We start from the raw sequence: 22,720 nt of genomic DNA on the forward strand, positions 1-22,720 counted from the left end.
GTATTTTTTCTGCACTGCAAAAAATCAAAATCTTACAAAGTATATTTGTCTCATTTCTAGTCAAAATATCTCATTACACTTAATATAAGACACAACTGCCTAACAAGTACCATTTCAGCAAGATATAGGGACTTGTTTTAAGACAGCGCATCTTGAATATCTTGTTAAGTGAAAAAGTCTTGAAAACAACGTTTTGAGTCATATGTCATGTGAAACAAGCTTTTTTGACATTTGAAGAGGTTTTTAAGCTGCTGTGTTATTTGCAAAAGATAAACCATTTTGTTTCAGTAATTACACTTACTTGATTTAAGAAAATATGTCTTGTTTACAGGAAAGCCTTAAGTTTCAACGGATTTTGACAAAAACTCATCAGATAGTGACTTTCTGGAGTCTGCTGTTTGCCTCATGGTGATCACAAGACTAGGGATTTCCAGAATGTTGAAGTATTCCTTTAATCAAAATAAAACTCCAACAAAATTACACAATACAATGATACGCAAATCCATGATTTTTAATTGTCAGTGACATAAAATTAATTTCTGCCATAAATCTGTGGAAATGGTAGCAGTCTATAGTTCAGCAGTGGTTTTACGTACTGCGCAGCCCTCATTAAAGATTAAACGAAAATGAGAGATGGAACACTCCATGGCTATTTCCATCTCTGAAAAACAACGTGTTTTATTCAGAATTTAAGTGAGCATAATACATTCACCTGATTTTTAAGAAGTGAGATGTCTCACTTTTTTGTCGTGTCGGTTGAAAGTTGGACATGCGCAGTAGAGAACACAAAGAAGAAGAACAACAGTACGGCTCTCTGGGGGGAACGTTAAAGGTACGTAATAAAGCTACCTCTTCCGAGACGTTTTGAATTCGTATTTCATTGCAGGTTACGTTGTATCGAATATCTCATGTTTTTTTAGTCACATACGTTTTAAATATTATCCACGTTTCAATGTGTATTTGTTGTGTACACTGTTGCAGACGAGCACGAGCTAACGCTACCTGAGCGCACTTGCTAGCTAAAACCGCTAACAGCATGGACGAACTTGATGATGCCACGGTGTCGACTTTAAGAGGTAATGTAGTCAAATATACATTTGCAACGTAGTTATTGTTTTATTTTTACGTCATAACTATGAATTCTGAACTAATTTTAATGAAATTGGATAAATTGAACATGATATTGGTTACTTGTTTCAATTAAATCCAGTTACTGGGTCGGATCTACTCAATTCTATACTAAAACATTAACCTACTGAATAGCCACAACTTAAAATGTAAATTATTTAGAATTTATGCTCTTATGAGTTTCTCCAAAATTGTAGATTGCTATCAGGGCTGATATTTGTTAAAAGATTTAATTCCATGAAAGTATCTAATATTAGTATATGATTATTATAGCAGTTTTTTGACATATTCTTTGTCATGCAACAACATGGGATGAACTTTTTTAAACTGAGGCATATTAATCATGTATTTTTGTGTCTTACAGCTAACAAGTCTGCAGATATTGACAGTCCAGACACCTACAGTCCAGCAACCTTGGCCAAGCACTACAAGACCCTACAAACTTTGTATAAAAGAAAAAATCCAAACCACCAGGATATCTCTCATCTCTTGGATTTGGAATTCGTAGCCAGAAGAGCATTCATTGATTCAAATACCGTTCGCGAAGAGGACAGACATGAGAAGGTTCTCGAAGCATATCCTTGTTTCAAGGACATTGGACATGTAAGTCATTATTGACTGTGCATGATTAAAACCATGGTATCACGCACAATGTTTAAAAGACCTGGCCTAACCTTAACCCTGCCAAAATGTTTTATGAAGCTGTTTCCCTCAGTCCTCTGGGACTTTTTGCTGTTTAAATAATAATAAAAAAAAAAAGTTGGTTAAATGCAAGACTGGTTTTCATTTTTTTCTGTCTTATAAGAAGTAGTTAATGTCTTGAATCTAGCAGGTGAATGTCTTGAATCTAGAACAGCATTACTTTTGTAGAGCTTACAATAAGGTCAACACACATAAGATGATGACAGGATGGTAAATTACAGCTTATTATGGCAAAAAAAAGCACTGCTTAATATGAGTCAGGAATGCTAACTTCAAGACATTTTGTTTCAAAATGCCAGTTTCTGGTCTTATTTCAAATAGGTGGTGGACTTAAATCTGGAACAGTGTAACAATTACAGAACTAAAAATTAGCATCACAAAACATCACAATACTAGTAATATATAGCTAAAATGAGTATTCCCAGCTAATTTCAAGATCACTCTTATCATCCAAGGCTTATATATAATGTCTTATTTCAAGAAATCTTACCAGGACAATTTTCACTTGTTCCATTGGCAGATTTTTTGCTTACTACAAGCAAAAATATCTTGTATTAATTTTTGTTTTGGTTATTTTTGGAGTGGCCTTTTTTCCAGTGTGCTTTTATTTATTATTATTTATTACTGTTTCATTTTGTGTTTTAGTTAGTTTCCTTCCTGTACAGGTGCTGGCCAGTAAATTAGAATATCATCAAAAAGTTGAATTATTTCAGTAATTCCATTCAAAAGGTGAAACTTGTATACTGTATACTTTCCTTCCACACATAGTGATATATTTCAAGTGTTTATTCATTTTCATTTTTATTATTACAACTGACAGCTAATGAAAACACCAAATTCAGTATCTCAGAAAATTAGAATATTCTGAAAAGGCTCAATATAGAAGACACCTGGTGCCACACTAATCAGCTGATTAACTCAAAACACCTGCAAAGGCCTTTAAAAGGTTCCTCAGTCTTGTTCTGAAGGCTCCACAATCATGGGGAAGACTTCTGACTTAACAGTTGTCCAAAAGACGACCATTGACACCTTGTACAAGGAGGGGAAGACACAAAAGTTGATTGCTAAAGAAGCTGGCTGTTCGCAGAGCTCTGTGTCCAAGCACATTAACAGACAGGCGAAGGGACGGAAAAAATGTGGTAGAAAAAAGTGTACAAGCTCTATGGATAACCGCACCCTGCAGAGAATTGTGACGACAAACCCATTCAAAAATGTGGGGGAGATCCACAAAGAGTGGACTGCAGCTGGAGTCAGCGCTTCAAGAACCACCACGAAGAGACGCATGAAAGACATGGGATTCAGCTGTCGCATTCCGTGTGTCAAGCCACTCTTGAACAAGAAACAGCGTAAGAAGCGTCTCGCCTGGGCCAAGGATAAAAAGGACTGGACTGCTGCTGAGTGGTCCAAAGTTATGTTTTCTGATGAAAGCAAATTTTGCATTTCCTTTGGAAATCAAGGACCCAGAGTCTGGAGGAAGAGCGGAGAAGCACAGAATCCACGTTGCATGAGGTCCAGTGTAAAGTTTCCACCGTCAGTGATGGTGTGGGGTGCCATGTCATCTGCCGGTGTTGGCCCACTCTGTTTCCTGAGGTCCAAGGTCAATGCAGCTGTCTACCAGGAAGTTTTAGAGCACTTCATGCTTCCTGCTGCTGACCAACTTTATGGAGATGCAGATTTCACTTTTCAACAGGACTTGGCACCTGCACACAGTGCCAAAACCACCAGTACCTGGTTCAAGGACCATGGTATCCCTGTCCTTGATTGGCCAGCAAACTCGCCTGACCTTAACCCCATAGAAAATCTATGGGGTATTGTGAAGCGGAAGATGCAATGCGCTAGACCCAACAATGCAGAGGAGCTGAAGACGACTATCGGAGCAACCTGGACTCTCATAACACCTGAGCAGTGCCACAGACTGATCGAGTCCATGCCACGCCGCATTAATGCAGTGATTGAGGCAAAAGGAGCCCCGACTAAGTATTGAGTGCTATACATGCGCATGCTTTTCATGTTCATTCTTTTCAGTTGGCCAACATTTCTAAACAAAACATTTTTTTTCATTGGCCTTTTCAATATTCTAATTTTTTGAGATGCCAAATTTGGAGTTTTCATTAGTTGTCACTTATAAATATCAAAATTAAAAGAAATAAACATTGGAAATACATCGGTCTGTGTGCATTGCATGAATATAATGTACAAATTTCACTTTTTGAATGGAATTACTGAGATAAATCAAGTTTTTGATGATATTCTAAGTTACTGGCCAGCACCTGTATGTGCCCTCCGTTGTGATTGTCTGCCCTGCCCTGATTGTTTTCACCTGTGCCAAATTACCTCAGCCTGTGTGTGTGTGTGTGTGTGTGTTTAGTACATTTATCTTTATTAACAAATTCTGGCATTACAAAGTCAGTATCAATCAGATAGTTCAGCCAAAATGTAGCATGTTAGACCAAGCAACACATGTAAATACATGAAAACAACACTGTATCATCAAAACAACAGAAAATAAATTAATGTAACAAACCAAAAAACAAATAAAAAAAAGAGAGTCAGAGATTTAATCATCAATGAATCAATGTAATTGAGCTATTGTTAACACATAAGGCTTGTTTAGGTTTTATATGTTTTTTTTTTTTAAATTAATCAGCTTATTCATAAAAATCAAAAACAGTGGTGTGACATTTGAAAATCTACATCTATGGATAAAATGCTTCCCCATGATGCCTGTATGTATTGTCTGTCTCTCCCTTATTCCTTTGCCACTTGGTCCTGTCTCATGCCAGTAGTATCAGCACGAGCTGTGCCTTGTCTTGTCTTGCCAGGTCACCGTTTTACCTAGACCTTATTTTCCTCAATATTTCAATACCGAGTCTTACCTTAGATTCCATCTTTTTCCTCATTGTGTGTGACTTTGAATTCTCTTCTTCTGGCCTTTTTTTTTTTTTTTTTTTTTTTGCTCACAGTGATTTTGTGTTTTCTTAGTCATTTGTTAGAAATTTAAATCAAACACTTGACATTAAAGTTAAAAAATGTTCTCCTTCTGCAGGAGTACGTGTCAACAACCTAACAAAAAACACCAAAACATCTTGACTATATTAATGAATTATCCAAGAATTCTTTCTCAGGATAAACATTATTTATTTCATATGAATAAACACACCAATGTATATTTTAGATAAAAAGTATAAAAATGAATAAATGTGTGTCCATCTCCTCATAACATTTCGGGACCTTTCGGTTAGCACCACTCGTATTGTTGTGCCCCTTGGCTGCTTGATAATCGGCTTTCAGTTTTTTTTAGGTTTCTCCTTTGGTTTACCGTCCTGATAAAGCCAAGTTTTTTGAGACACATTTTTGTGGAGGATGATTGAGATGGCAGCCAGGAGAGCTTCGGCAAAACTTCATGGTGCTGTTCAGATGGTCCAAAGCTTAGGACCATAGCTCAAAGGAAAAAAAAAAAAGGACTAGAACCCCCTCAGTGCAGTGTTTAAAAAAAAAAAAAAAGGGCATTCTTGATGCAGATATTGCTGACTGTGTTTCATATGGCCCATTCGCGCAGAATAAACAAACTCTGTTGTTATGGGTCCACTACTTTAACTTTGAAAAGCTCATGTTAACATCCAGGAGCAATGCAGAACACGTCTCCTTTAATTGGTTTTGTAATCTGCTCCTCTTTCCCCGTCATTTTCAGTGTAGTTGCTGAGTACAACTGCAAATTGAGCCAACCAATCCAATGGTGTCACGTCAGCGACAGCAATGGCAGCACCCTGTGTTTAAGCAGTGAAACTTAAAGGGCAAGATTTTGAAAATCCTTTGGCCATCGGTGTTAAAAGATATATAATCTTTTTAGCACGTGAGACCTTCTTTAAATGATCATAACTATGTTAAGTGTTTCATGTCCCCTTTAACAATAAAAAATCAGCTTAGAAGAGACTAGAACTTGAAACAAAGAATGAGACAATACAGTGCTGCAAATATGTGTTTAGTATAGGTTGGTAGAAGGAGGAGTAGTAGTCAGCAGTCCTGTTGTTTTTACTCTTGTCCTTGTCTCAGTTCTGGCATGGCATCCTTGAGCACCAAGATAACCTGTGAAATTCTTGCTCACTGCCCACATGGTGCTGATGATGCAGGGGACAGCTTGGCGACAGCTACTGACGCACAGTGGAGGAATCAAAGCTTTCTACATGTAGAGGAAAAGCAACAGGTCAATGTCAAGCAACACACAGGCGGCAATTTGAAAAAGACTTAGTCCATAGTAAATCGGCAAATGCAAAAAGACTGCATCTGTAGTTTTACTCTGCCTCTTGTTTTGTTTTGGGGTTTTTTGTACAATGCATTTTTTTAAAAAAAGAATCCCAGTTTATTGCAAACCTGGCAACACACTAAGACAGAAACTGGTCCACCCCAAAGACAAAACACCCAGAAACAAACAGAGTAATGTAGTGTAAGCTGTTAAGTGTAGTGAGGGGACACTAAACAACCCATCCACAAACGCATGGCCCAACACAGGAGAGCCAGCTCATCAGGAAACGACTCAGTAGTCCACCTCCACCTGAAGGACAAAGGAGACTCCTTTGAAGATACCAACGTCAAAGTCCTGGCCAGAGATGACACGTGGTTTGATAGAGGAGTTAAGGAAGCCATCTATGTCAAAGTGGAAAAACCTGCTCTAAACAGAGGAGGTGGACTGAGATTTAATTTACCATCTATTTATAATTCAGTCTTGACTTCTGTCCCCAAGAAGTTTCAACAACATTCACACCTTGAGCCTCCAGGCTCCCATTGACAATGGCCTCGTTAGAGCTCTATTCATAGGGTAAGTAGCCTAGGTACACAGTTCCCCCCATTCAAGGACAGGTAAGTATCAGCCATTAAGGAAATGAGTGACCCCAGTTTCTGGTCAAGCAAATTTCGGGTGGGTGGTACCAACAGAGTTTTTCCTATTTAAACCTCAATTTCCCACTAGTTTATCAGAACTGACGAAGCTACTCGGATGAGTGGCGAAATGTCTTCAAGAAATCCTACAAGTCCAGCTGACCTTATTCAACGCTTTTTGGATTGTGTCCATACATGCTGTGTCAGTTTATTAGGTGAAAACGTTGTCGTTTCTATGAATTTATTTGTCAGGAAAAAAGAATAAAAAAGCTCAGCACCATGGAGCATGGAGAGAGACCTTTCATTTATATGGTAGGTGTCAGTGCCCAAGGCAGCCTGGTAGCCAAAGTTAACTATCTAATTAGAGACTAATTAGATAGTTTTGGTTTGTTAGCGAGACTAACGAGAGGCTAACGGCAGCTTAACAGTTATCAAACCAGTACAGCACTAAAGTCAAAACATAATTAATAATTAATACTTTCAAAAGAAGTGTGTCAGTTTGAGGTTGGTAAATATTAGTCCCCAACATAAAGTTGATAACATTTATATCTTGTTGACCTTCCTTGGTAAATGGTAAATATGTTCAATGTTACCAAGGTGTTCAGTTATATTAAAATATTGTTACACAGACAAATAGATATGTTGATCCAGGTGATCCAGATGTTCTACATAAGATAAGGAGCTGGACTAACAGGAATTCTCATCTGGGCAGAGAGCACTTTGAAAGTCATCTCTTCATCACCAATTGCTTACTACAGGCCAGATTTGTTAACTTTAGTGTTGATGTTTTCGTGGGTGTGAATTTTGACTTCAATTTTTGCTATTATGATTTATGATTAATAAGTATGATGTTGCTGTTATAGTCAGTAAAAGACCTAAGGAGTGTAAATGCACATTTAATTTATTGAAATGTGACAGATAACTGGTAACAGAACTCTTCATTTATTTTTTTTATTAATTAAAGACACTAAAGACATAATGATGACTATTTAATTTGACCTGGGACAAGTCAAACTGGGTGCGAGGCCACCATGTTACAGCTAGCACGTTAAATAGTGATTAGGCTATCGCGCTAGCCTGAGCTAACACAGGGGAGAACGAGCTGCCTTTGGTCCGTCCCAACACGACACCCATGTCCATTTTTGGAGTATTCACATGTGGGCAGATTGAAGCAGGTTGCCCACTTGGGGTTTAATTTTTTATTTATTTCCATTCTTTATTAACTATCATACAAGTATGAATACACTTTGGGCCTAATTATGTGTTCATATACCGGGCCAATAAAACTGATTCTAATTTTACTGTTCAGAAATCTAACGGGTGACGTTTAGTTTTTGCCAACATTAACCCGACGAGGGACACTGTGGCAGACAGGATTTCAGATCTCTTCTGGTTTGGTGGAACTTACCTCTTGCTCCTGCACTGCCACAACTTTCATAAATAAGCTTGTTTTAAAAATAGTGAAAACAGTGAAATAGTGAAAGTAAAGTGAAATACTTTATTTTTCAGTTCTAAATACCTCTCACTAAAAGTTTTGTACCTTAGAGGCATAACATTACATTTTTTTTAAAGAAATTTGCGATTGTTCAGAAAATATTTTATAAAAATATTTATTCAGTGAAGAAAGAACTTAACTTTACATAAACCACCTGTACTTTTTTGCAATAAAGCAAAGGTGAAATTTTATTTTGTTATTTGTAGCTTATAATGCCATTCTTATGGTCTGGCCTGCTTGAGATAAAATTTTGCTGAATATGGCCCTTGAATTGAAATTAGTAAAAGTATACATCCATTATGCTCAGCCACTCAAGAACTAAGCGTATTAATCCAGCTTTGCAACATGAAATAACATCCACACAACACACACAGGTCAACCCCATATTCCTTAACTTTAAAGGGGACATGAAACAAACGGAACATACACCAAAGTAGAAAAAGTGTACATGTTGCTCAAATAAAACATCAGCCATTTTAAAGAAAATCAGCTATTAAAACTGCTTTGAATTATACTCGCTGCCATCTAGATTTCACATCATTCCCTGAACTTTTTTGTAATCTGCTCCTCTTTCCCTGTCATCTTTAATGTATATGTAGTTGCTCAGTGTAACCACAAATTGGGCCAACCACTCCAATGTCCTGCGACACAACAGCAATGGCGATGCCCTGTGTTTTAACAGTGAAACTTAAATGGCGAGATTTTGAAAATCCTTTCGTCATCGGTGTTAAAACTTATATAATCTTTAAATTATCATAACCCTTTTTAGTGTTTCACGTCCTCTTCAATTATATCTTTTTGAAAGTGGTGAGAGGTTATATCCAGCATGGCCTTTTGGTTACTCTGATATTGAGGTCGTTGAGTTCATTTGTCATTGCTTCTGTTGTTGTAACTAATAGGCAGCTTACTCCACCAAGGTTGTCTTATTCAATTTAAATACATATCCGCTGACAGCAACACCTGCCAACTATAGCTTTGCAGTTGCTGTTTGGACATATCTGTACACATTTGTGGGCTGTTGCTACGTTAGGGAACCAAGACAAAATTGCAGATTCTCTCAGATTTGTGAGAACACAGAGCAGTGTTTGCATGTTGTGGAACTGAAGCAGCAATAATATGTGGGCCTCAAACAATATGACAGAATCAGTGGAAGTTGTATCACAACATGAAATGCTGACTTGAGTGTCCTTTGAGAATAAACACTGTCTCTAGGAATATGTCTGCACCGAAACATTAAATAAATGGTTATGCTACCTAATATTTACTTTAAATTTATTAAATGGAAATTTGCAAGAAAGATAATGTACCACTACACTGTAAATATATTGCAAAAACAAAAAAACAAAAAAAAACAAAAAAAAAATAGAATAAATTAACTAACCGTTTAACTTGAACTGATAGTATTTGTAACTTCATGGAATTTCTAATAATTTTCCAAAAGGCACCAATCAGGCAGGCTGATGTGTCAACAGCTTATAAGTTGACCTTGCTCAGCCAAGGTAACAAGAGGAAGCTCTTTTGATTTTCCATACAGTTGACATACATAATGTTGGCAGTGTGTCAGCATTTTTGCAAACTTCTAAACTCCTTTTCTTAGCTACAATCTATTCCAGGCTTCGGTGCTCGGTCCTTGTCAAAGGTCCCATTCCCAGCTGTCCACAGGCCTTGCATCTCTGACTTTTGCACACACATGTATACATAAGAGAAGTTGTGAGGCACCTTGCCTCTCTTAAGTTTGTAATCTGAGCCAGCTGGGGCTTCAGATGAGGTTGCTATTGTTAGAATACTTGTTATTTACTGACGGTCACTTGAGGAGGTGTTGAGTATTGGTCCCTGCCTCCATATGTCCTCCTCTTGTCTTGCCCTTTCTCCTTGCCTCCATTCAGACAGTGAAGTCGTCAGTGGTTGGTACGTGTGTGCTAGGAACAAGAAGACTTCTAATGATAAAAAGGTTTGTCTGCTGATGAAAATTTAACATTTTGCAAACAGAGAAACAAAGAAAAAGGTAAAGTTGACTTGTATTAGATTATTTGTAAAATTATATTGTGTTCATTATGTGAATCTGTTTTATCTGGCCTGTATAACCAAACCTGGGTCTATTGGTTGAAGATGGAAGGATATTGTTTGTAATGTTATTTGAGCTGTGTTAGTAAAAAAAAAAAAAAAAAAACAGGTGAAGTGAAGAGATATTTATACTGCTGTTGAGTCTGCTATAAAGATGGAAGTAGCAGAAGTCAATTTGAGTTTATATCCTTGTAGATTGTATAACATTTCAATGATTTGCTTTTATGCTGAAACGATTCATAACAATGTTGCACATACTTGAAATGCTTTTTTGTTTTTTATTTTTATTTTCAAATATCACAGGCTTTTTATTGTGAAGTTGAAAAAAATAGAAGAATGTGGCACCTTGTACAAGAACATCTTATTAACAGGTGAGTTATCAGAATTGCTGCTGAGATGTTCATCATAGGTCAAAAATGAGACAGTTCTGTATGAGATAACAGTGATCACCAAGCTTACATGATAATGTCTGAATTAATGTAATGGTGTGGATGCATAGCAAAACAAATCTCTAATAATGTCTAACATTAACCAGTCATTTGATCATATAGTTTTTCATATAAGATACAATAGTCTTTATAAACCTTGAATTTAACCCTGTGTAGCCCATCTCACTAAGGTAACTACAGCTACTATCTCTCTGAGGTCTCATCACCTTCCTAATATTGTGTAGGTCTCCTTGTGCCTCCAAAACAGTTATGAATCATCAGAGAATGGACATGGGTCTTCTGAGCGTGTCCTGTGTTGTCTGATAACACAATGTTGTTAGTGGGGGTCTTTGGGTCCTATGGGTTGAGGGGAGGGGCCTCTGTGGATCATCCCACAGATACTTGATCAGTTTGTGATCTATTGAATTTAGAGGCGAGGTCCACACCCTGTGCTGTTCTTCATGTTTTTTGAGTTGTTCCTAAACTGTTTGTGTGTGTCTGTGTCAGTCTGGGGGTGGCTGCTGCCATCAAGGAGTGTCATTGCTATGAGGTGGGAGTGCTGGGTCTGGTCTAAGTGGGTGCTACATGTCTAAGTAACATCCCCAAGAATGAATGCCAGGTCCAAAAGATTCCCACTAGAACACTGAATTGTCACGAGATAATTGATTCTATTTAATTCTCCTGGTAGTGATTTTAATTTTAATGAAAAGTGTATATGTGGATTTGATAATTACCTAAATCATTTATCAAAAAAAAAAAAAAAAAAAAATGTGTTCTTGGATAACAAGAACCGCTGGTGGGGGGATTTTAATTTCATGGAGAAAAGCAAGGCGAGGGGTTTGAAAATCAAAATGTTTGATATGCATGAGGAGCTACTTTTTACATTTATCAAAATCAAATGAAGTCTAAGGTGTATAATATATCGTCCTTACTACTGTGAGTGCCCAATTAATTAAAATTTGAGGCGCACATTTTCCACCTCCTATCTGAGTCAGGGTTAGGTCCTGCTGTAAGACTTTAATATGCCATTTTGACATAAAATATTGTCAGTGAGACATGACAACATGTGACTGGATGTCCATATGTAAAGAACTGTTGTGTCTCAAACGTCCTCATGTCTGGTGAAGCTACGAAAAAAAGGTCCAAGGCACAGATTGAGATGCCGATTCCTTTTATTCTACTGAACAAACAGCATGCATAGGGAGACACATCGTTAAGATTTAAGTGCCTCAGAAGCAAGCATCCATCCGTTTAGCTTTATTCCTCATCGTGTCCTTTCTGGAATTAGAAAAAAAGAGAAAGAAGAATGTAAAAAACAGTGAAAATGTATATTACAAAATTGTGTTCATCCATGTAGCAACAGTATCAATGCTGTATTTGCTCTAACTTCTGCAGAAGTACAGTGTGCCCATTACAGAAAAGGAAAAAAAAGTAGCTCACCTTCGAGCCCACATCGCGGCTCTTGGCACGCATCTTGTTGACCTGAGACTCCGCGATGTCAGCTCTCTCTTCAGCCTCATCAAGCTCATGCTGCAGCTTGCGGAACTTGCCAAGATGACTGTTGGCCTGTTCCTCCTACAGAACAGAGACACAGTACTTGACATACTGTATATGTTTCTACTGAAAATGTAGCAATTCAGCAATAAACCATGGCTTAAGTTTCAGGCATAAAATGTTTTTATTGATCTGGGCAAATGTAATGCCAGTTGTCAAAATCTGGTTATAAAGAAGGGCTTGGTGTGAATTTTGGCCATATTTTCCAGGTATTATGTTTTTGTTTTTTTTAATTTTGTTTAACGTGAAAATTACTTACCGCTTCTTCAGCAGATCTCTTGTAGGATTTGACCTTTAGCTGTAGCTTGTCCACCAGATCTTGCAGACGGGCCAGATTCTTTCGATCTTCTTCAGTCTGAAAAGGAAAAAAAAAAAAAATTAATTTGTTTTTATGCTATGAGGAACATAATTTTGTGAACTGGACAGAAACTTGCCTGATAGGTCAACTCTTTGATTCGTCTCTCATATTTCCGTATTCCCTTCACAGAATCGCTGGACTTTCTTTGTTCAGCCTCTACTTCACTTTCCAGTTCTCTGATCTTTAAGATAATGACATGATGACAAAGTGTTTTATACTCAGTGGTTTGTGTAGACTTTCTTATGCAAAAAAAATTCTAACAATTCCTTTTATCAGAATTTGATGATTATTTTCAATGATTTCTTGTAATCATGACATGCATTTGACTTCTCTGAAATTATTGTTACTCTTACCCTGGCCTCGAGCTTCTGCAGCTGCTTCTTGCCTCCCTTCATGGCGATCTGTTCAGCCTCATCCAGACGGTGCTGCAGGTCCTTGATGGTTTGCTCCATGTTCTTCTTCATGCGCTCCAGGTGAGCGCTGGTGTCCTGCTCTTTCTTCAGCTCCTCTGCCATCATGGCAGCATCAGTAATGGCTTTCTTGGCTTTTTCCTCTGCGTTTCTACACTCCTGCACCGCATCTTCTACTTCAGTCTGAAGCTGGACTGTATCACCTTCCAGCTTCTTCTTCTGGTTCAACAGGCTGGTGTTCTGTTTTTACATAAAACATAGACACATTTTTGGTGTGAAAGTAGTCAAAACAGACAGGCTGAAAAACACGGTACAGATGATTGTTGTTTCATACCTGTGAGTGCAGTAGCTGCACCCTCTCACTAACATCCAGCAGCTCTTGCTCAGCAAGTTTGCGACTTCTCTCAGTTTGTTCCAGACCAGCTCTGAGCTCCTCCACCTCAGCCTGAAGCAGGTTGTTACGTCTCTCAACAATGGCAATATTTTCTTTCATATCATCACTGGCTCGCAGAGCATCATCAAGCTGAAGTTGAGCATCCTGGAAGATAGAAACCCAAAGGACTTAATTTTGAGTGAAGTTCAGAAGAAGCAATAGAGTAATGATTGTATTCTCTAGTTATTTCAGACCTTCAGATGAGCATGAACAGATTTAAGCTGTTTCTGGGCCTCAGCTGCCTGCCTGTTGGCCTGGCTCAGCTGGATCTCCATCTCATTGAGGTCTCCCTCCATTTTCTTCTTCAAACGGAGGGCCTCATTCCTGCTGCGAGTCTCAGCTTCAAGAGAACTCTGGAGAGTGTCCACAATCCGCTGCTGGTTTCTTTTTGCTTGCTCCATTTCTTCATCTTTCTCGACTAGCTTGCGTTCAATGTCAGCCTTAACCTGGTTGAACTCTAGCTGGGCTCTGAGAATCTTCCCTTCCTCATGCTCCAATGAAGCCTGTGGTCAAATAAAAAATTAAAAATAAACACCATATGTCTGTCAATTACCATTTCGTAACAATGTTCCAGAGGTTCACTTAGCAGCTAACCTCTGCTTCCTCCAGAGCTGTCTGTATCTCAGACTTCTCTTGTTCCAACTGTTTTCGAATCTTCTCCAGCTCATGAATGCTCTTTCCACCCTCACCAATTTGTTCAGTGAGGTCAGATATTTCCTCTAAGAAAGCAAATGTGATATTTTCAAAATTTTAGTCCTTTCTACAAATTGTGCATCAAAGGTGTAACTGGTGCTACGTTTACCCTGTAGATTCTTGTTCTCTCTCTTCATGGTCTCCAGATTTTCCAGAGATTCTTCATAGGAGTTTTTCAGTTTGAAGAGTTCAGTGCTCAGAGACCTGGCCTCCTTCTGAGAACTCTCTAGCTCTGTTTGACTCTCCTCATACTTTTGTTTCCATTCTGCCAAGACCTGAAAGACAGTTCACATTTTAGATAGAACTGGCATTAAATCTACACCAAATTCATATGTTAAGGATTCAAACCTTGTCAAAGTTTCTTTGCTTCTTGTCCAGAGCAGCAGCAGCAGCATTAGACCTCTCCACATCCACCATGAGATCTTCAATCTCATTCTGCAGTCTGTGTTTGGTCTTCTCTAGAGAGGAACATTTAGCATTCACTGCTTCAACAGCCTCCTCAGCCTCCTGCAGACGCTGAGCCAGCTTCTTTCTGGATGAAGAAAAGAATTCATTAGGGCTAGTTACATTTCAAATTTGTTGAATTGGGTTCAAACTGTGTTTTACTCACTTGGCTTCTTCCAGTTCCTCAGTCCTCTGGATGGCATCAGTTTCGTACTTTGTTCTCCATTGAGCCACCTCAGAGTTGGCCTTGGACATGCTGCGCTGCAGTTCAGCCTTGGCCTCCTGCTCCTCCTCATACTGCTCTCTGAGCAGGTCACAGTCGTGACGAGAAGACTGCACTGCATGGGCTAATGCATTTTTGGCCTGAAATGAAAGTAAACCTTAATGATTTGTTAGTGACACCATTCAATCTACTCTTCATGAATTTTCTTTTTTCTACCTTGACTTCCTCCTCCAGTTGTCGTTTAAGGTCTTCGAGTTGTTGAGTGTAGGACTGTTTTCCTCTGGTGAGTTGAGACACCAGAGAGTCCTTTTCCTCTAGCTGCCTTGCAAGTTCACCTAATTAAAGCAGAAGATAAAGTTAATACTCCAGATACCCACAAGTTAAATATACTGCTGCAATGAAATGCATACCATTCTCAGTTTGAAGCTTTGCTTTCTGCATGGTGAAGTCATTGATGCTGCGCTGCCCCTCTTCTGACTTTGTTTTATATTCATGCATCTGGTCTTCCAAAGACCTGCACATTTTCTCCAAATTGTTCTGAAAGCAAAATACAGTGGAATTGGCACAAAGACTGGAAAAACCTATCCAACATTCATTATTAAATAAGAAGGTAAATGAAATGGTTAATAGTACCTTACCTTTGCCTTGACAATTTGCTCCATGTTGGAGACCACATCATCCAGTTCCAGTCTGAGTTCACTCTTCTCCTTCTCCAGTTTCTGCTTGACTCTCTGCAGGTTGTCAATCTGCTCTCCCAGGTCAGCAACACTGTCAGCTTGTTTCTTCCTGAGTGTGGCGGCGGTGGCTTCATGATGCAGAGTGGCCTCTTCAAGGTCTCTGCGGAGTTTCTGGAACTCAGCCTCCCTCTTCTTGTTCATCTCAATCTGGGCAGCTGTTGCTCCTCCAGCCTCCTCCAACCTCTCACTGATCTCCTCCAACTCTCTGGCCAAATCTGCCCTTTGCTTCTCCACCTTGGCTCGAGCAGCTCGCTCTGCTTCAAGCTCTTCCTCCAGCTCCTCAATGCGGGCCTAGACAAAAATCAAAGCAAATCCTAACATGAAATTCCATTTCTATAAATTGTGGTCTAAATAGTGGGTATTCACTTTCATTTGGATTTTTACCTGCAACTCCTTCAGTTTTTTCTGGAGTTGTGCACACATTGCTTGTTCATCTTCTATTTTTCCATTGAGCTGACTGATTTCAAAATCTTTCCTGTGGATGAAAACAGTATAATGTACAAGGTGTATCCTAGTTTAAAATAGTTTGTACTATTAAAGGTGAACCTGTTGCATTACTTCTTCAGCCTCTCTTCGAGTTGCTGTTTGTCATTTTCCAGGTCCATGATACTCTCTTGAGCCAATTTTAGGTCTCCTTCAAGCTTCCTCTTTGCTCTCTCAAGATCCATGCGTATTTTCTTTTCTTGCTCTAAGGAGCCTTCAAGCTGTGGGAAGTAATAAGCAACTTTTTAGAAATCCTAACTCTAATTTATTGTTTGTTATCCTCCATGTGAAGTTCTTACATCGTCCACTTGCTGCTCCAGCTTAGTCTTGGCCTTGGTCAGAGTGTTGACTTTGTCTTCTTCACTCTGCAGGTCATCCAGTGTTTGTTGATGAGCTTCCTGTAAGGCTTTCTTTTCCTTGGTCAGCTTGGCGATGATTTCGTCCAGAGCAGCCATTTCCTCTGTCATGTTCTTCACCTATAATCCATTAAAAGATGCTTTACTGGATGCTTTACTTAGTCATTAAATCTGTTGAAATAATCTCTTGTTATTTAATTGTCATACCTTGTTCTCAGTGGCATGCTTCTCTTTCTCCACTTTGGCCAGGGTTAACTCTAAGTCATCTATGTCTTTCTTTAACTCAGAGCACTCATCCTCCAGCTTCCTCTTCTTAGCAGTCAGTTCAGCATTCATCTCCTCCTCATCCTCCAACCTTTCTGTCAGCTCTTTGATTTTTGCCTCCAGTTGGATCTTGCTCTTAATCAGCCCCTCACATCTTTCTTCAGCATCACACAGATTATCTTGCTCCTATGAATGCAAAGGCACAACATTACACATTGGAAGACTTGGTTTGATTTCAACATTTTTGGTCATTCTGATAAACTTTAAACATACAGTCTGAACTTGGAGCTGCAGGTCATTCTTCTCTTGGAGAAGAGTAACCATTTTTTCCTCTAGTTCCTTCCTGCGCGCTTCTGATTTTGCATACGCTTCTTTGAGTTTGGTAAACTCTTCCTTCATGTTGGCCATCTCCTTCTCAGTCTCGGCTGATTTCAACAGAGGTTTGATTTTGAAGAACATCTTCATCCAGGGCCAATTCTTGACCCCCATGAAGGCACGGATGTTCCACTGGATCACAAGTAGTGCATCCCTGTGGATAAACAACTTTCATTCCTGAAACCCTTAAAAATCATTGCCTTAAACTACTGGTAACCTGAGCAAATGATGTGCTTCTCAATATATCCTAAATTAATTCACATCCTAGACATTGCCCACCCATTTTGAGATTTTTACAGCCATTACAGGTTTTGTTAGTGAGGCCATTTCCATTTTTAGATACACCCTTCATTTTTCATTAGAATAGTTTTTCTGACTGATGTTTGGTTTTGCAGTGAACAGTTAGTTACCTGCGCTCAACAATCTTCTGGAATTCTATTCTTGCCAGAAGACCTCGCGACCGGGCTTGGATGCCAGTGATGATCAATGCTAATCGGTCATCTCGCATCTCCTCTAGCTGACCCAGCAATCCAGCCTTGAAGAACACCTTTTTGTAAAAAATAATGGATAGTTAGTAGCAACATATTTATTGTACAAGATGTGCATTTCTGTAGCAGTGGCAATCCTGACCTTGGTGTGCCCCAGTTTATACTGGTTGTGGTCTATATCCAAAGAACCCAACAGCTTCTCAGCAGCCTTCTTGTTGTCAATGAACTGGCCCTCAGGAATTGCATTTGGATTCAAAATGCGGTATCTTAAGAAATACAAAGGGCAAGTCAATCATTTAGTTTTTGTTTGCATTTTTAGGTATAAGTTTGTTCATCAAATGCAAACCTCTGTTTGAAATCTCCATATAGGATCCTGTTGGGGAAGCCCTTCCTGCAGATCCTGATTCCTTCCAGTACACCGTTACAGCGCAGCTGGTGCATCACCAGAGGGTTCTCCATGGCCCCAGGAGTCTTGGTCTCATTGGGGATGATGCAGCGTACAAAGTGAGGGTGAGTGGACCTCAAGTTGGTCATCAGCTTGTTCAGGTTCTCCTGCAAGTTTGTCATATATAACTTGTGTTAATTGTTTTAATAGTGTCTCACACAAATTAAAAAGTTGCAGTGTAGTAAATTTTAAAGAATGAATGTCTAGATTATAAATGTAACAGAACTTTATAGAGTTTTATGTAGTCCTGATAAGCCTGCGGTACAAATTACTTCCAGTTGATTGGCCTCTTTGTTGAAGCCTCATTTAATTGGTAATTTTTTTCTAGAAGCCTTATACCTATATAATGTGACCATTATCGTGTTGCTTCTTTCTCAGACCAATAACGATTGGAAATGAGATTCAAATAGTGAAAATCTTACCCTGTGCAAAGCTGATACCGTTTGGAAGGATGACCCTTTCTTCTTGCTACCGCCTTTTCCCTTCCCGCCGGATTCTTGAGCTAAATAAAACATTTTGAAAATTTTGTAAACAGAGCAAAGTCAAATTCTGGGAATTTTGTACTTCAGGCATTTTCAGAGGTCTACTGAATCTTTATTAAGGTGGTTATTATGAGATTTTTGTCAAGTGTTGTCAACGTACCTGAGTCAGCTCCAGCATACCCTGCAAAAAGCAAGGCTAAAAGCTTAAGGGTGGACTTTTGGAATAGTCCAACAACAGTCTCGTTCAGAGGATCCTTGTTCTTCACCAGCCAGTTGTTGATATTATAATCAACAGTTCCAGCATAGTGAACCAAGGAGAAGTGGGCCTCTGGTTTTCCCTTGACCACTCTGGGCTTCTGGAAGTTATTGGATTTGCCAAGATGGTTGTCGTAGAGTTTAGCTTTAAAGGTGGCATCAGAGGCCTTGGGGAACATGCACTCCTCTTCAAGGATGGACATGATACCCATGGGCTGAGGAGAATATAATGAAGAAAGTCAACATGTCCAGAATGACAAACCAAAGAAATGGGGTTTAGATGTAAAGTACAGTACACTCAAAAACTCACCTTTTCAATGAGGTCAATACAGGCCTGCAGGTCCATACCAAAATCAATGAATTCCCATTCAATGCCCTCTTTCTTGTACTCTTCCTGCTCCAACACAAACATGTGGTGGTTGAAAAACTGTTGCAGTTTCTCGTTGGTGAAGTTGATGCAGAGCTGCTCAAAGGTATTGAACTGGAAAGAAAGAACATGTAGGAGTGTATTAGTGTATTATTCTCTGCATTTATATCACATTGACAGGGGTCTAGCCTATGCTGCACATAAAATTGCTCACATCAAAGATCTCAAACCCAGCAATGTCCAGCACACCAATGAAGTACTGGCGAGGCTGCTTGGTGTCCAGGGACTGATTAATCCTCACCACCATCCACAGGAACATCTTCTCATACACTGACTTAGACAGTGCACCAATGGCGTAGTTCACCTTATGTAGAAAACAATCAGTTTTAAAAATGAACTCTACATTATGTGTAAAACCAACCCCCCTCACAAATTTCCCTTCATATTGTTACCTGGGCAACATTCTGTCCCTTGGTGACCCACTCATTCCCTACTTTGACTCTTGGGTGACAGAGACCTTTGATGAGGTCAGCAGAGTTCAGGCCCATCAGATAAGCCACTTTGTCAGCATCTGAGAAAGTAAACATAAAAGGAACTTTTTATTTTATTTTATAAGCTTGTTTTTATAAAGAAAGTTCATCGTACTATAATTAAGTGCTGTGCTCAAGAAACATAAGGAGTGGGGCCTCTATTAAATTTATTTATATCATGCCAGAAACAATCAAATTTGCCTCAGAATGCTTTGTAAAACCCAGACAATATGTGTTAAACATCAGACAAAAGTCTTATTGACCCCTAATGACACTCTTACCTTCAGTGCCATCAGCTTCTGCCTGCTCTTCACGTTGCTTCTGCTTGAACTTCATGTTACCATAGTGCATGATGGCACCAGTCAACTTATAAATACTGTTCTTCTCTTCTTGAGTGAAGCCCAGCACATCAAATGCTTCCTAATTCACATCCAAAGATTTAATTAGGACATTTCATCATTTTGTCATTAACTTAAAGTCTGATGTGACTCAAAGGGATCCAGCTCACATCAGTGGCCATCAGCTCTTCAGAGTCATTAATAGAGGCTACTGTTGTCTCTCCTTGGGAGATGAAGGAGTAGTCATAGGGGTTGTTGGTGATGAGCAGCATCTCTGAAATAGAATATTTTCATGTAATCATATGATACATGATGCAGAACATTAAAAAAGATATTGTATTACTTGTATCTTTAACACTTACCCAGAAGTTCAGGCTTTGCCTGAGACAAGATCTGGTAGAAAATGTGATAGTCCCTTTCAGCTTTGAGCTGGTAGGTGACTCGAGATTTTTCCAGAAGATCTGTTTGAGAAAATTGTACATGTGATATTATTGTTTTTTGCGTCTGAAACAGGGCAGCACAGTAGTGTGGTGGTTAGCACTAATGCCTCGCAACAAGAAGGTTCTGGGTTTGGGTCCATTGGCTTACTGGGGCCTTTCTGTGTGGATTTTGCTTCCTCCTTCTGTCAGCTTCACCACTATGTACGCTGTATTCTCTTACAAATGTTTGTAGAAGAGATGTACATGCCTAGTTGCTTGATTTTATACATCTGTAGCCATGGAAGCAATTGAAACACTTGAATTCAATTGTTTGAAGGGATGAGTGAATACCTTTGGCTTCTACTTACATGTTTCAATATCAGCAGAAGCCAGCTTTCCACGGTTGTCAAAATGGATTCTGATGAATTTACCCTAAGGGAAATGTAGTGTTTAACTCTCAGTTAATTAATAGTAATCAAGAGGTTTCTCTGCAGTCCTACAGACACTCACAAATCTGGAGGAGTTGTCGTTCCTGATGGTCTTGGCGTTACCAAAGGCCTCCAGTGCAGGGTTAGCCTGAATGATTTGATCCTCCAGGGTTCCCTGATTATGACAAAGATGCAACTTCAGTCTCGTTAACAACTTTGGAGAAACTTTATGCACAAAAGACTTTTCTTTTTTTGTCCGTTTTATAATGATGTAATCTCTGTTTATCTAAAATGAGACCTATAACCTATTTAGCGTTTTTTTTTTTGATTGTGTGACATTAAGACATAAAGATGTAATACAAACCTTCTTTTCAGCCGCAGCATCTTTCTTCCCAGTTGGAACAGCAGCAATGCTGGCAAAGTACTGAATGACACGCTTGGTGTTGACAGTCTTTCCAGCTCCAGATTCTCCGCTGAGTAGAAGGGACAAAGGTTTAGGACCTGTGATTCCCAACTGCTGAAAAGATTTTAGTTTACAGAGTGACTTACGTAATAAGGATTGACTGGTTTTCTCTGTCTGTCAGCAAAAGATTATGACAGTGTCAGTGAAAAATGTTTTTTTTTTATCACAAAGAATTTTCAAACAACGTGAAGGCTAAACAGGATGTACCTGACAGCATGTACTGGTAGGCATTATCAGAGATGGAGAAGATGTGAGGAGGAGCTTCACTCCTCTTTTTTCCTCTGTAGGCAATTACTACCTCTTGGTTGTAGACTGGCAGCCACTTGTAGGGATTGACAGTCACACAGAACAGCCCAGAGTAGGTCTGCCATGTGAAAAGAGTGATTACAATCATTGTTTTCAGATTCTGAGACATCATATTAGTGGGGGGAAATGACAGAATAAGGTGCTGACTTACATAAATCATCCATGCTGCGTAACGCTCTTTGAGGTTAAACAGCACAGCTGGTTCATGGAGGAAGGTGAACATGGCCATGTCTTCAATTTTATCAAACTTTGGTGGATTCTGAGGGTGTACATCACACTCCTTCACTGTCACAGTCTGCAGAAGGAAACAACACATCTTATCCAGAGGTCAAGACGCATACTAACATACAGCTGAACTTAACTGAAATGATGCACACCTTTCCAAACTCAGTCTCAGCAGTGACTTTGTCACCGTCACGACTGGTGATGGAAGCCTTAACGTACTCGACCTCAGGGTCGGGGACAAAGCATTCTTTCTTCATGTCAAATGGACGAGTCTGGGCCTCCAGACGCTCTTTATCTGACTTCCGTAGATATGGAGCCGCGGGCCCAAACTCTGCCATGGCAGCGTCACCCATTTTTCAACCTTTCAAAAATAAAACATTGTGTATGCGCTGTGATTTATTTCTTTGTTTTTTTATGCTAATAAAAAAGCATAAATAAGGAAGTTAAATGTTTCTCTTGCATTCGTGTTAATGAGATATATGCAGTTATTTACATGAGTTATTTTGCATTAGAGAAATGATACAATGGCACAATCAAAAGAGGCATACAAGACACCTGTTGCTGACAAACACCTGTATCAACAGAAGAATTGTATTAATTGTTTTACTGTTATAAAACAGTTAGTTCATTTGATAAACCTGGCTGTAAGTTTTACCTGAATTGTTTTCACCCCACAGGAAATTGTGATCTGTGCTATGTATATTAAGTAGACAGAAGAAAGCCAAGGATCATGTTAAGCCATTATTTAATTGAGATAAATGAAGTAAACCATAACAGAATACATCCTATCAGTAGAAACTATAGCTGAGAGTATTTTTAGCATCCTAAAAAGTCAACAACATTGTCCCATATACATAGCTGTGTCTCCCTTGAGTAGGTGATTTTCCTACCTTTGACCGTCAAGCCCTCGTCAAGTGAAAGGATGGATCCAGTGGCTGACACCAGTCTGCCT

The 22,720-nt window shown here is 39.1% G+C and overlaps 1 protein-coding gene and 2 long non-coding RNA genes across 7 annotated transcripts in view; 2 read left to right on the forward strand and 1 right to left on the reverse strand.

The window, feature by feature from the left end:
• Nucleotides 1-805: 805 nt before the first annotated feature.
• On the forward strand, nt 806-1,809 carry LOC125011321. The gene is made up of 3 exons (XR_007113161.1): nt 806-832; nt 982-1,076; nt 1,493-1,809. It is a non-coding gene; the product is annotated as an uncharacterized LOC125011321 (long non-coding RNA).
• Nucleotides 1,810-10,037: 8,228 nt separating this feature from the next.
• The window catches only part of LOC125011320, a 34,614-nt gene continuing 21,931 nt past the window's right edge, over nt 10,038-22,720 (forward strand). For 3 of the 5 annotated variants that reach the window (XR_007113156.1, XR_007113158.1, XR_007113160.1), the window contains exons 1-3: nt 10,051-10,205; nt 10,568-10,635; nt 17,880-18,020. This is a non-coding gene — a long non-coding RNA (uncharacterized LOC125011320). Of the gene's footprint in view, nt 10,206-10,567; nt 10,636-17,879; nt 18,021-22,720 lie in introns of all 5 variants that reach the window. The other 2 variants (XR_007113157.1, XR_007113159.1) reach the window with 2 other exon arrangements.
• Nucleotides 11,847-22,445, reverse strand: LOC125011316 (myosin-7-like). The gene is made up of 38 exons (XM_047590471.1): nt 22,424-22,445; nt 21,921-22,129; nt 21,695-21,838; nt 21,445-21,601; nt 21,324-21,351; nt 21,139-21,247; nt 20,857-20,949; nt 20,715-20,778; nt 20,290-20,388; nt 20,098-20,201; nt 19,871-20,009; nt 19,512-19,630; nt 19,274-19,423; nt 19,003-19,173; nt 18,598-18,907; nt 18,378-18,457; nt 17,857-18,062; nt 17,653-17,776; nt 17,433-17,569; nt 16,921-17,176; nt 16,591-16,833; nt 16,327-16,503; nt 16,103-16,248; nt 15,929-16,019; nt 15,446-15,835; nt 15,218-15,344; nt 15,024-15,142; nt 14,751-14,947; nt 14,489-14,672; nt 14,250-14,415; nt 14,042-14,166; nt 13,642-13,950; nt 13,349-13,552; nt 12,958-13,254; nt 12,681-12,785; nt 12,506-12,601; nt 12,133-12,267; nt 11,847-11,970 (listed from the first exon to the last, which is right to left on the reverse strand). The coding sequence occupies exons 2-38, from the start codon at nt 22,119-22,121 to the stop codon at nt 11,950-11,952; spliced, it is 5,823 nt and encodes a 1,940-aa protein (XP_047446427.1). The 5' UTR covers nt 22,122-22,129; nt 22,424-22,445; the 3' UTR covers nt 11,847-11,949.

This window comes from Mugil cephalus, chromosome 7, assembly GCF_022458985.1.
Source record: "Mugil cephalus isolate CIBA_MC_2020 chromosome 7, CIBA_Mcephalus_1.1, whole genome shotgun sequence".
In the NCBI taxonomy this organism is placed as follows: Eukaryota; Metazoa; Chordata; class Actinopteri; order Mugiliformes; family Mugilidae; genus Mugil; species Mugil cephalus.

Coding starts and splice junctions, on each gene's coding strand:
- LOC125011316 (XM_047590471.1), bottom strand. CDS start 22,121: ATGGGTGACGCTGCCATGGCAGAGTTTGGGCCCGCGGCTCCATATCTA. Junction 21,602..21,694: donor ACGCAGCATGGATGATTTAT/GTAAGTCAGCAC, acceptor TTCACATGGCAG/ACCTACTCTGGGCTGTTCTG. Junction 14,673..14,750: donor GAGGAACTGGAAGAAGCCAA/GTGAGTAAAACA, acceptor TTCTTCATCCAG/AAAGAAGCTGGCTCAGCGTC.